We start from the raw sequence: 14,593 nt of genomic DNA on the forward strand, positions 1-14,593 counted from the left end.
AATTCCTCAAACTTGCCATCTTTTAAAGAGGCATTTATTATTAGCCAACCTCAGGAGACTGAAAATTCTGAAAGAAAAAGTCAAGAAGATCAACAGGAAAGACAGCGACAGATTTTATTTTATTTTTTTAAAACCCTGCAGTGTATAATTGCTATCAAGGGGAGCGCTGGTTACAAGGATGGCAGACTTTTGTCTTCAGCCTTCTGGGGTTCCATGCTGCATCTGCTAACAGGTTTATGTTGACTGCCTAAAATAACTCATTGTGTTCTTCAAAAGAATGTTGAAGAGGAAATTATCATACTAAGAACAAGAATTCCTTTTTATTTTTTTTCCAACAAACCTAATGAAATATTTACTGCCCATTCACTGGAAAAGTCCTGTAACAGCACAAACATTAAAATAATAAACAGTGTATTGTTGGGATTGGTGTGGAAGAATAGTATAGCATATCTGGTTTGTATCTATATTGTATAGATCAAATAATAAAAAAACGAATCCCAAAGAGCAGTGCAAATGAAAAAGAGAACTGGGGGGTGTCTCCAAGGTCAATTTGCTGAGAGCTGGCTCTGTTTCAAGGTCGTTTGGGGCACATGACGTCGTGCCCATCCTGCAGCCACCCTGGAGCTTTTTGTGGAAAAAAACATTTCCTGAGACTACTTAAAGTCTGATTTGTTTCCTTAAGCTGCGCTCTCTGTGGTATAGTTGTTGTGTGCCCCAACCCCTACATTTACCTTGGGTATGCTAGCCATGCCCAGCGGTGTGTCTTTCACCATAGCGCTGGTCATGGGGTGTTTCCTGTCCCTGTGTTTCCTGTCCTGTGTATTTCAGCACAAATCAATTAGTGTCTACTCAGAAGTAACTCCCATTGTGGTCAAGGAAGCTTGTCTTTGATGTTTACTTCATTTCTTTTTGGAAGTAATTAATTCACAGCTTTGCTCCTTTGCAGGAGAACTTTGGGAACTTCAGGGGAAAGGAGATTAGAAAAAGGGCTGGTTGGAGCCAGGGTGCTTCAAGTATTCACAGGGTTAAGTCTCCTAAAGGATGTGAAGTGCTTTGCCAGCTGTAAGGGAGTAGTTAATGCAGAGCTTTGCTGGATTGAAGCATCAGGAGCTTTAACGGAGGGAGAATGATCTACAACTGTGTTTCTGTAACATTTGGTGCTTTAAGGAAGTAATTAATGGGGGGGGGAGAAGGTGAGTGCTTTTGCTGAGACACAGAAGAAAATCTCCCAGGATTTTACAGAAGGGGGGGGAGCCTCTCTTATTGGCTGAGCAGCCCCTGCCAGTCTGATGCCGTTCACTCCACTCCCCCCCCCAAAACTTGGAAGTATGTTCTGTGAAGCGACTTATGCTGGTGCGGTGCACTCACTTGTGGAGCCCTGTGCGGACCAAAGTGCACCAAAGCTGATTCCTTGGAAAATCCGGATAATACTTCATTCGCTTCTCCTTCTGTTGCTGTGGAGAAACCCCCCTGGTAACATTTAACCTTACTTTACAACATCTCAGTTCCCTTAACGCAGACAAGGGCAGCAGGGCATAGCATGGTGGAATAAACAGAAACCCAGATGGATGTGACTCTGCTCTAGGAGTTCTTCATTCCAATCAGGGGTGAAATTCTAACTCAAGAAGAAGTTAGGCCTCCACAGATGATACGATGCTAAAGCTATCAGTCTACCATACCCTAACCTAGTATAATGTGCCACAAACACAGAACAAGATCTAAAAATATGCACAGAGCCAATAACTTAAGTACACAATAACTCAAGTCTCATCCACAGACTACACATCAAGACACAAAACATATAACATGCATATATGTAGCACATTATCAATTAATTAGGCATTTTTAAAATGGGTAAATTTTGAAGACGGGCTAGGAAAATTCACCCATTTTACAAATGGAGTACACAGGTGAAATTTAATTTTCTAAATATTTCTATTGTTTTGTGTTAACCTAACACAAATAAGAGGTTAAATATGGAGACCCCAAGTTAATAACGAGGCAGGCTGGGCCTACCCATTAAATAATGGTTTAATGAACAACCCATGGTTCAACAACAACCCACACTCAGTCACTGAGTCTGGGTTAGCATGTTGTGTTATCACACTTCACACTTGATGCTAGGAGGCATAATGAGAAGCTTCTGTGACAATCCCATAGAAAGGATGCAACAGTAATTTAGGATCTTGTTCAGAGGATTGTCCTAGGAAATATTATACGATAATTAGAGAAACAGAAACACACATATTTCTGGTCTAGATTCAAGTTTTAGAAGCCTTGCAACGATCACCTCAAATAAGAATAAAGAAGAATAAATGAGAATTTTCTCATGGAAATTCCAACCCTGAAATTTCAGTTTTCATTTTGTCAAAAAAGTCAGCTTCTGTCCTTTTTCTTACAGAGATACAAAGAAAATGAATAGTAAACCAGCTCATGCCTTGCAGTGTTCTAGCGAATGAGTGCAATGGCACTCAAGCTGCCCAAACTGGTGTACAATAAAGACCACTGAAAATAACAAAGTATGAAACAATGCAGCAAAAAAAGTATTAATGAACATAAACCAAGTAATAAAACACACACACTCATATTGCAGAGCAAACACTAATACACAGAAAAGCAGCCAGAATGATTGATAAGCACTTCCTACTTATTTTAATGTATTTTAATTATTGGGGGGGTGGGTTGCACTGATCTGCAAAGGTCCCTCCATCATAAAATGTCTGGTTTCAGACTTGCAGGAAACATCATTCTGTTCTGAATGTGCGTACCCTATTGCACTGCTCTGAGACAAGCATGCAAAGGCAAGGTAGGACAAGTGCCCTTGCATCACCCAGCCTTCCTGCTCTGCCCAGTCTCTCCTCACCCTCTCAAAGACAGTTTTTGGGTTGGTTGAAGACAGACACTGCATTTGGACATAACAATAAACTATGGTTTTATCATTATGTGATGAGCCTTGGGCTCATCAACTCCCCTCCCCAGTTTTCCTTCTAATTAACCATAGTTTAGCATTATGGCTGAACCCAAGCAAACTGTATTATTATGATTTTACTGAAACAAGCTAATTTCAAACTGTGATTTATTGTCATGATCCAGGACCCCAACCCCTTATTATCAGAGGATGAGGCTCCTGAGTTAGATCTTGGGGTTGTGGTGGACAGCTCAGTGAAGATGTTAACGCAGTGTGCGGCTGCTGTAAAAAAGGCAAACTCCATGTTAGGCAGAATTATAAAATGAATTGAGAATAAAACTGCCAGTATCATACTGCCCTTATACAAATCTGTGGTGTGACCACACTTGGAATACTGTGTCCAGTTCTGGTCCCCACACCTAAAAAATATATTGTAGAGCTGGAAAAAGTGCAGAAAAGGGCAACTAAAATGATCAAGGGGCTATGAGGGAAGGTTACAATGGCTGGGATTGTTTAGCTTGGAAAAAAGGGGAGACATGATAGTGGTGTACAAAATTATGCATGGTGTGGAGAATGTGGATAGGGAGACATTTTTCTCCCTCTCTCAAAATAGTAAAACTCAGGATCATCCTATGAAGCTGACTGGTGGGCGATTCAGGAACTTCCTGATAAAAGGAAGAGCTTCTTCACACAGCGCATAGTTAAACTATGGAATTCACTACCACAGGATGTAGCGATGGCACCAATTTGGATGGCTTTAAAAGGGGGTTAGACAAATTCCTGGAGAAGGCTATCAATGGCTACTGGTCTTCATGGCTATGTGCTACCTCCAGTACCAGAGGCAGTGAGCCCATGTAGTACAGCTGCTGGGAACATGGATGGGAGGGTGCTGTTGTGCTCATGTCCTGCTTGTGGGTTCCTGGTGGACAGCTGGTTGGCCACTTGTGAGCAGGATGCTGGACTAGATGGACCCTTGGTCTGATCCAGCAAGGTTCTTATGTTCTGATGGGAGCTGGCTCATTATAGAAGGGCATCATGACATTCCCACCTCATTAGAACCAGGTTCTCTAGGAAGACCCCAGGGAACAGCTCCCTTCAGCCAGAGGAGGTTGCATTGCCACACTAAGATTTTAAGGAAACTAGCCATGAAGATACCACCATGCTGCAGCCCCTTCAAGATTTCTTTAAGGGAGAAATCTTCAGTTAATAGGGAGGCGGGTCTTAAGGCAGCCCAACCCATACTTGAGGCTCAGTCACAATCTGTTGCTTATTGGAGCAACTTACAGGCAAGCTTGTCTGGTTCCAGCACCAGAACATTGTCTCTCTGGGAAACCTGACTCCTGTTTGGCTGGCTCCCGAAGTCCCCACAATGAAATGGACCTCATAGCACCCAGTGACGCTAGGTCCTCACTGCAACAGTGCTCAGTGGCTGACACAGAACATTTATGAAGCTGTCTTGTTTCAATAAACCATAGTTAAGATTAACCACTGTTTAGGATTCAGACAGAACACTAAACTGTGGCTAATTGAAAACACAAGAGATATACTAAGAGACTGCTTGCAGTCAAGAGATGTAACAAAAGTGGGAATTATCATTTACTAATAAACACACAAGAATGCCATACTTACTGGCTCTGAGGATGTTCTCCTTACTGCTGCACCTGGATTGGACCTGTAGAGAGAAGCACAGAACTGATGAGGCAGATCAAACAGGCACAAGTGACTACGGAAATTTAATGGGCAAGCTCCTGGGAGTTGGAGATAGAGGCTATACTCCATTTTTTTTTATACTTTACCATTTATATCTGTTACATGACACATATTTAACAATGTGATTGCTGGTTGACAATCTAAATCAAATGTATGCATTAAACATAGACCATAGAACAATTTTTTGGTTAACATTTTAAGATTAATAATTTAAAGATGCATATTCAACTTCAACGACAGACATAAATTCTAGCTGCATTGCAAACATAATGGTGAGAGAAAGGTAACTAGATTTGTTTTACTCCAAAACACAGAAATAGTACAAAAATATTAACATACTGTCAAAGATACTTGAAGTTGCTTTTAATGGATGATCCAAGGTAGCAAAAATAAGGTAAACATGCTATGAAGAAATACTTCTGTTCTGGCAACCTTCTGATAACCGCCCTAGAATTCATGTGGTCTTCACACATGTAAGAGATCTGTGCATGCATTTGAACATGTATTGATCTCTGAATTACGGAACAGAACTTTTCTATGTACTACTAACTGTACAGCTTGCCTTTCAAAATATTTGCTGCTTCTAAGAATGTAAAAATTGCCATGCTGGATCAGACCAGAGGCCCATCTAGTCCAGCATTCTGTTCCCACCCTGGCAAACTCGATGCCTATGGGAAGTCCACAAGCAGGACATGAGTGCAACAGCACCCTCCCACTCATACTGCCTAGCAACTGGCATAAAGAGACATATTGCATCTGATACTCAGTGTATTATATAGCTGTCTTGACTAGTACTCACTGATAGCCTTATCCTCCTTGAATTTGTCTAATCCCTTTTAAAGCCGTCCAAGCTGGTAGCAAACACTACATCTTGTGGTAGTGAGTCCACAGTTTAATTATGTGATGTGTGAAGAAGTACTTCTTTTAATCTGTCTTGAATCTCCCACCAATCAGCTTCCTGGGATGATCCTGGGTTCCAGTATTATGAGGGAGAAAAAAAACTTCTCCCTGTCTCCTTTCTCCTCACCATGTATATTTTTATACATCTCTATCATGATCTCTATCATGTAGAAGGAAGGAAGGAAGGGAAAAGTCAAATCTTCCAGATTGTATTTGTAGATGTAGCTGTAAATGAACCACTTTTGATATGGAGATTACTGAGGGAAAAAACAGGAGACCTGTAATGCTGTCCTTGCAGTTACTTTGGAGTGCACAACCATCTTTTACATATGAACCGAATAATTATGGAAATGTATTTCTAAACCTCTTTCTTTTGTTCCACAGCAGCTTGCCCCAAACATACATCTACACAATGAATTGGAGTCTACATCATTAACACAAGTCTATTTATTGCAATGGAATGACTTATGATAATAATGTTGCAACTTAGTGTGGCTTACGGTTGTCCTTCCCTGAAAAAAATGGTTACATTTTAAAAACGCAAAAACAAAACAACCCCTTCCCAAACATTACTATACAATTATACTTTAAATATAACATCAATAATACCACATTTTGGCCCAGAGTTGCTTCCCCCTCACCCCAAGATTATTATTATTTTTTATATGTGTGTGTGTGTGTGTGTGTATGTATGTATGTATGTGTGTGTGTGTATATATATATATATATATATATATATATATATATATATATATATGAGAAAAAGGTAGGAAAGGTTCCTCCTGTGCAAATACCGGGTCATTACTGGCCCCTAGAGGGACGCCTGCTTATGCTGGCGTTTTCATGGCAAACTATAGCGGGGTGGTTTGCCATTGCCTTCCCCAGTCATGACTACCTTTCCCCCAGCAAGCTGGGTACTCATTTTACTGACCTCAGAAGGATGGAAGGCTGAGTCGACCTGAGCCAGCTACCTGGGACCCAGCTTCCGCTGGGATCGAACTCAGGTCGTGGGAAGAGTTTCAGTTGCAGTACTGCCGCCTACCACTTTTCTGGAATGTACTGTAAATCATAGAATAGTAGGGTTGGAAGGGGCCTACAAGGCCATTGAGTCCAACCCCCTGCTCAATGCAGGAATCCAAGTCAGAGCATCCCTGACAGATGGCTGTCCAGCCTCGTCTTGAACGCCTCCAGCCCACCACCTCCCTAGGGAATTGGTTCCATTGTCGTATTGCTCTAACAGTCAGGAAGTTTTTCCTGATGTTCAGCCGGAATCTGGCTTCCTGTAACTTGAGCCCATTATTCTGTGTCCTGCACTCTGGGATGATCAAGAAGAGATGCTGGCCTTCCTCTCTGTGACAACCTTTCAAGTACTTGAACAGTGCTATCATCTCTCCCCTCAGTCTTCTCTTCTCAAGGCTAAACATGCCCAGTTCTTTCAAGCTCTCTTCATAGGGCTTTGTTTCCAGTCCCCTGATCATCTTCGTTGCCCTCCTCTGAACCCTCTTCAGCTTGTCTGCATCCTTCTTAAAGTGTGGTGCCCAGAACTGGACACAGTACTCCAGATGAGGCCTAACCAGTGCTGAGTAGAGGGGAACTAGTACTTCCCGGGATTTGGAAGCTATGCTTCTATTAATGCAGCCCAAAATAGCATTTGCCTTTTTTGCAGCCACATCACGTTGTTGGCTCATATTCAGCTTGCGATCGACAACAATTCCAAGATCCTTCTCACTTGTAGTGTTGTTGAGCTGCTTATCCAAAAATAATTTTGGACCAAAAAGATAACATGGTACATATGTGCACAGTGTATATGTGTGTGTGTGCATGTATGTGTGAATGAAAGAAAAAGACAGTGTGTGAGTTGGATTGGGGCAGGGAAACTCCAAAGATGTGGTAAGCAAAAGAAATAGGGCTGTTTTTCATAAATGGAAAAACAGCAAATGGGCAATGTGCAAAAGTAAAGTACGTAAACCACATAGACCTAAGGAGGCAAAAATTACAAGAACAAACACAAACACAGTCTAGACTCTAGATTCTAGAGAATGATGTATGGAAAAACAAATACGATCCATCGGTCACAGATAAGAGGGGGAAGATGTTAAAGACAATAGAAAAGTAGTAAAATGGAAGTCAAGAGAATCTGCAACGAAGAGTAGAAACAGAAGGAGCCTAAAACCATAGCGCAAAGCAATGTTTGCGAATGGAAAACAGCTCCTTTGAGCAGTAATAGTTACTCTCGAGTCGTAGCCTCTATTCCTCCTGAGTTCATCTTTAAGCCCTTCCAATTTATAGTGGAGCTAGCACATGGACAAAAACAAGAAATTTATAATGAACAAAATAGCCAAGACTTGTAGGATGACTCATCTAATTTTAAAAAGGTTCTGAGACTAATACTCCTTCAATGTTGAAAAGGAAGACACAAAATTAGATACCTGGTTTCAAAAGCAGCCTCTGAGAGTAATCTCCTTTTGTGCATGCTAAGTACTTAAATGACAAATCTGTGTGCTGTTTTGGAGGGCCTCACTGTAGGCCTGAACTTTACAGTTTAGCACTCATACAATTAACAAGCAAATATTATGGAAAATTATAAAAGCAGTGATGGTAAAGAGCTACATGAGATGAAAATAACACTCTATCTAGATTTGAAAATTTCTTATCTGCAACTCCAGTTGTTAGATATAAATAATGCATCTATAATTAAATAAGGAAATGATTAGTAGTCAGTGCTTCAATTTTCTGCATAATGTATGTCAATATCCTGTATTCTAACTTTCTTTCAAATGGGCTCATTCAAAAGTATTCTAAATTTCAAAGGAGTCCAAATTGTTTCAATATAGAAATGATCTAATTAAGATTAGTTTCAGGTGCTAGGGGAACAGGACGCACACATGACTTGCACTTTCCTCCACATTTCTCGACAAAGAGTGAAACAGAACTTCTGTATCTCCACCAGCATCCTCCTTGTGCATGTTACTATGAGGAAAAACCTGTGCATGTTACTATGAGGTAAGTAGTAAAAAGTTCTACTTTGGAAGATATAAAGAAGCACAGGGAACAGAAAGCAAGAAAAACTTGCACTTCCTGACCCCTTTGCTTCTCTAAACATCTAAAGCAACTGTGAGGCTGGATTCATATATTAATAAAATGGTGTGTGAGATGAAGTATGGCTGCTTCCCATGTCATTCTGGTAATGTTTGAAGGGAAGTGATTATGTGGACAGGCTAACAGATGTGGTTACTTCCCATGCTTGTGTCTTTGCCAGTGTGCAGACATATGTAGAATGTGATTCTCCATTTGTGGTATGTTGGACATCTATGCTGCAATCCTATGCACACTTACCTGGGAGTAAGCATCACTGAATATAGTGGCTCTTGCTGCCAATAAACATGCATGGGATTGTGCTGCTAGTCTTACTCTGATAATTCCTTCTCGCCCACAGACTGGTCCAGAGGAAGTAATATGTGCATCTCTTCTGTACCATAATTCCAGCCATACTGTTTTTCTGTTTATCTTCCTTTGCTAAGGGTTCAGCTTTGCAGAAGAACTTTGGGCAAACTGGAATTGCACCCAGCATTACGCTGCAGTTACTCACGAGAAACTATTAAAAATCATTGTTCTGAAGTTAAATTTGTAAGTTCTTTTAACATTTGTATTGTAAATGTTGAGTAACACTTCCACAAAAATGAGCATTAAGCCACAAGTGAAATAAAGCACTTAAATTAAAGGAGAGAGAATGGTGAATATGTGATACTTGCTAACATAACTACCAACTATGATGGATCAAAATAATGAAATCTATGACTGCAACAAATCTTTTTAAATCCATCTTTCATCCTTTATGTAAACCATAGTACCTCTGAGGTTAATGCTACAAAATAAATTATATGCAATATCCATGCTAAACATGAAAAATTAAAGAAAACATAGCCAGCTGCACCAAACCAAAGCCACACTACAGAAGGAAGCTGAGAGGAATCTTGAACATGTGACTATAATCTTTTTAAAATGTCAAGAAATTACTTACCTTTTTATAGATCATAACAAGATTAGCACAAAATAGGTCCAATTAAAAGCCAAGGAATCAAGGTAAAGTGAACTGCTACACAAAGATGAAGAGTTGCCAACTCAGTATGAAAAGCTAACTCTTATGAAGAACATTTCAACTCATGTTTAATACAGTACAGAGACCAATGACTCAACACACAATTTTGCCACTGACAGAGTAGTGATTTTTTTCCAAGAGGAATAGGGGAAAGCTAACCCATAATCTATACAATTTATGGGAAAGCTTGTCATTCATCATCACAGTGGCATGCAGTATGTACAAACACCAGCAGAAACCCAAATTAGTAGACTCATACAGTGTTGACTAAGATACAGGAAAGAGTAATGGATTAGCTAAGCTATAATGAAGGAAGCAAGATAAGCAAAGCACAGCAGCAACTATGATGCGAGAGCTGTTTTTTTCTAACTGACCCATAAATACCAGATTTAACGTTGTGAACAGGATATTCTTCAATATTGCATAGACGACATGCTGTGGCTTTGCACTAATGCAAAATTCTTATTGGCTCCATTAATATCTAAAGGGTTGTGGCAAAATAGATATAGCTCAGTATGGCACAAAGTTTTTCTGCTTTCTTTTTCAATGAGCACTGCACTAAATAGGAAGGACAGGTAAATATCCTAAAATTTATCACTGAACTACAAGATCGTACTTATAGTTGAGTGTTTCTTTAGTTTAAAATATCTCACCTGAATACTTGGTATCTATTACCTTAGCAAAATTGAAACTTAAGTACATGTTGATACTTGAGACCATTTCTCTGACAAATACCATCTAAGAAAGCTTTGAATGTTGCCACCTGCTGAATATGTTGTTACTTCTTTATTCATCCAACAATGCTTCTTGTAAAATTTGAAGAGGAATTTCCACAAACAGTATCAACATCTATTACCTATGAATTTTCCTTATGTAAATTCCTCATTGAAATTTACAAGAAGCACCAGAATGGAGAAGTGAACTGTAAATTCAAGCTGACGACATTGGTTTGGTAATGTCTGAAACCATTTTTCTAAAATTTGAAGACATACAAAAATGTAACATGAAGTGCATAATGAATATAATGTAATGTGGGGCAATCTGACAAATGCTAGTATCACATCTTGTAATATGAAACTCTTCTCTAAGTTATGTAAATTGCAGTATATTACATTTTTATATATCTTTAGACACGGACACTAATTGACCAACTATACCACGACAAAGAAAAATAGTGTTAGAGCACCCAAATGTTTTTTCCATCTTTGATCTCTCAAGCAAGCATTCACTTCAAAATGTGTAGGTTATAGCCAATGGTATCGTTCCACCAGCAGAAAGGAACTGCTGGCAGAACAGATTTCTCCAAAGCACCCACTAACTCTGCTCCAGAAGGTTGGGGGACCCTTTGAAGCAGAACTGGGGCATGTGCAGGGGGATGAAAAGATGGGGAAGTCCTGCCATGTGACTGGACTTCCACTTGCGCAAGGGTTAAATTAAACCTGGTGTTTTTATCTACTATTGTCAGGATCTCTTAAACACTGACGTCCTGCAACTTCTGCAAAATCATTATAGATTCTACAAGTATCAGAATTTTGCTTTTTCTTGCCCTTCATAGTCATTTTATGACTAAAACCTATGAATCAGAAAATCTGTCCCAGCCACTGAAACTACTGAAATAGTGTAATGAATTTATATTTCTTTTAAGATGCCTCAAGGATTTTTTTTGTCTTGAAAGGAAGTTTATTAATTTTTTTTAAATTTTACATATTTTTAAACAACTTGCAGGCATGTAGATGGGTGTTGACACATTTATTTTAAGTTTCAGATTTAATTTTGTACATCCACTAACCAGGTTATTTGATGTAAGCCATTTTGCCTACTAAAAATTCCCCTGAAAAGATCTCAGAATATAACATAAACTGGATTCAGAGGTTTATTTTTTACTCAGTAAGGGTCATTGAGTTATAAAGATATATGGGATACTTTTCCCACAACATCTTGAAATGCAACTTAGAAATAATTTATACCTAAAAACACTATGAATCTCCTGATTTTTTAAATGGAGGAAAACGGTCCTTTCTCCCTGCATAAAGGTTGAAGCAAGGCTACATCTTTCCTTTATTATATTTGTACGCTTACCAAGCTTCTAAAGCAAGATTAGGGCTAATTCCATTTTAGTGCTAAATCACATCAGATACCACAACCCTGATGTAATATGCTCCTGACAACCTACCCTATTGTTATGTAGCCAGTATATTTTGCTTCTAAATAATAATCAAACATAGACCTATGTTTTCCCATTAATAAAGCAATTCCCAGAATGATCATAAGTGGCATGTAAAAAAAGATTTTGGAAAGTGAAGAAGTTTATAGAAAATTCTATAAAAATTAATCAAGTTGTTCAAACAACAATTAATAGGAAAAAGTGATAAAAGAGCACGTTTTAGATAGTTACACAATCATTTCCATCCTTAATCCATGTCCTCCCTTATCCCAAGAGATATAATTTATCCCTGTGGTTTATAGTACTGTGCCACCACTCTATCCTCCTGAACAGGACAGGCAGACATACATTTTATTCATACATAACAAAGGCAGGGGACTGCCAGATATAGAAGTCCTACTTTCTCCCCTGTATCAGTCATGTCCATGGAAAGAAAGCCTATATATATCACTGCTCAAGCTAGGGAAAGGAAGTGGTAAGTCATATTTCTCCTTGTTAACATGTACAGCCATACATCAGAAAGACTTGTTTTGGTCCTATATAAAAAGTGAATGTCCCCTGATGTCATCTAGACATAGTTTAGCCTGAACTATCCCTCAGGGAGGAAAAAGATTTAATATGTAACAGTAACATGAAAAATGGACCCAGACATAAAAACATTAAGTAGTATTTGGGGCCGGGGGGAATAGTTAGTCCTTTCACCGTTTTGGGAAGAAGAAGAAGGGGAAGAAGAAGAAGAAGAAGAAGAAGAAGAGAAAAATCCACCAGCAGTAACTGCAACAGCATTAAGAATGCGACTCCTAAATTCAGTAAGAAACATAGGTATCTCGCATGGGTCTATTTAGAAATTATATTCAGAATGAAAGCTTAAGATTGGAGAAGGGTTAAAGAGACTGCATAACAAATTATATTAACAGTTTACTGGAATTATCTGGCAGTGGTTAGTGTATGCTACATCTTGAATAAATGCCGGCATAAAATTAATGCTTCATTAATCTGAAGTTGGAAAGGCTGGGGCGGGGAACAGAAACAGTACCATCAGATATAAGTCTACTATATAGCACAATTAAGGTATGTCCTAGATTGGAGAAACCAGCAAGCTGATAACTGGGCTGAGGGTGGCTAGATCTATACAAATCCTGTTATGTGAAATTAGTTATATGATAAAGTTGGAGAGGCGCCTAAAATCAGTAATTGAGAAAGAGAAATAGATGGCACTACAGAGGACAAATTCCAATATCACATTAAGTGCAGCACAGTGAGATAACTCTAATAAACCCAAGAGTGAGTGGTATGCACCAAGCAAGCCCTTTCAAAATGCCTGTGTTGGAGAGACTGTGGAAAGGCATAAAGTATAAATTACATGTGGTGGAAATACATGTGCTCATATGTTCATTAATTCTGGCAAAGAATTCCTAAGCACATCTGGAGACTTACAGCTCATAAGATGCCAATGGAACCACAGCTACTTCTATGAAATAGGAGCTGGAAAGAGGTCCATTACCGCTCATGTAAGTAGTTTACTGTTGATGTGCTGTCAACAGCTAAGCACAGACATGAAAAGTCCTGCCAGCACTACTAATTTCTCAACAGGCACAGGAAATTAGGGTTAAGGCACTTATGTAAAGCTTGTTACACCAAATCTGAACAGCACATGACTCACAAAAATGTGACACCTTTTTGACCCTTTTCTGGCACACACAGAAGAAAATGAGCAAGATTGGAAAAAACCAGGCATCTACAGATGCACTAAGAATACAAAGATGAAAAATTATTTTGAAAAATGTCAGTAACAATTAAGTTTTATAAACATACACTTTAGGTTCTTCTCTGGATTGAAAGACAACTCCCTGCTGTAAGGCTGGGTATCCTAATGCATCACTGACAAAGTCTAGTCCAATAAACTTTTTCCTAGAAGTATGTAAATATTTTAATTTAGGATGGAAATGAAAACACATAAAGTACAGTTACCCTATGTTAGTTGTATGTAATTGGGAAAACATACTTTTCAGTCATAAGAACCTACGAAGAGATGTGCTGGATCAGACCAAAGGACAATTTAGTCCAGCATTCTGTTCCCTCAGTAGCCAACTAAATGCCTACAAGAAGCCCACAGCAGCACATGGGCACAAATAACACCCTACTGCTTGTGTTGCCTAGCAATGGTATACAGAGGAAAACTTCCTCTGATGCTGGAGGTAATATATAGCTATCATGACTAGTAGTCATTGATAACCTTATCCTCCATGGATTTATATAATCCCCTTTTAAAGCCATATAAGTTGTGGCCAGCAAATGCCACAGATTTATTGTGTGGCATGAAGAAGTACTTTTATCTGTCCTAAATTACCCGCCACTCAGCTTCGTTGGATGGCCTTGGGTTCTAATATTATGAGAGAGGAATTATGAAAAATCTAATTTCTCCATAATGCATAATTTTATACACTTCTATCAGGTCCCCTCTTCCTCACCCTTTTTTCTAAGCTCAAAAGCCCAAATGTTGTACAGTTTCCTCATAGGCAGGTTGCTTCAGCTCCTGGATAAATTCTGCACCTTTCCCAACTCTAAAATATTATTCTTGAGGTGTGGTAACCAGAACTGTACACAGTTTTCCAAGTGTGATTGCACTGTAGATTTTTATACAGGCATTATATTGCCAATTTTATTTTTAATTCCTTTCCTAATTATCCCCGATATGTAGTTTGCCTTTTTCAAAGCAGCCACACACTAGGGAAATGTTTTCATTGAGCTGTTCACCACAAACCCAAGGTCCCTTTCCTGATCACTCTGTGCTAGCTCAGACCCCATCAGC

The 14,593-nt window shown here is 39.1% G+C and overlaps 1 protein-coding gene across 22 annotated transcripts in view; it reads right to left on the reverse strand.

Annotated features, from left to right (window-relative positions):
• Nucleotides 1-14,593, reverse strand: part of GPHN (gephyrin) — a 483,693-nt gene that overhangs the window by 63,193 nt on the left and 405,907 nt on the right. For all 22 annotated transcript variants that reach the window (XM_084848962.1, XM_084848936.1, XM_084848902.1 and 19 more), the window contains one exon: nt 4,538-4,580. In XM_084848962.1, coding sequence (XP_084705088.1) covers nt 4,538-4,580 — 43 coding nt within the window. The remainder of the gene's footprint in view (nt 1-4,537; nt 4,581-14,593) is intronic.

Source organism: Heloderma suspectum, chromosome 1 (genome assembly GCF_057233095.1).
Source record: "Heloderma suspectum isolate Gila_16-S chromosome 1, 16-S_ref, whole genome shotgun sequence".
Classification (NCBI taxonomy): Eukaryota; Metazoa; Chordata; class Lepidosauria; order Squamata; family Helodermatidae; genus Heloderma; species Heloderma suspectum.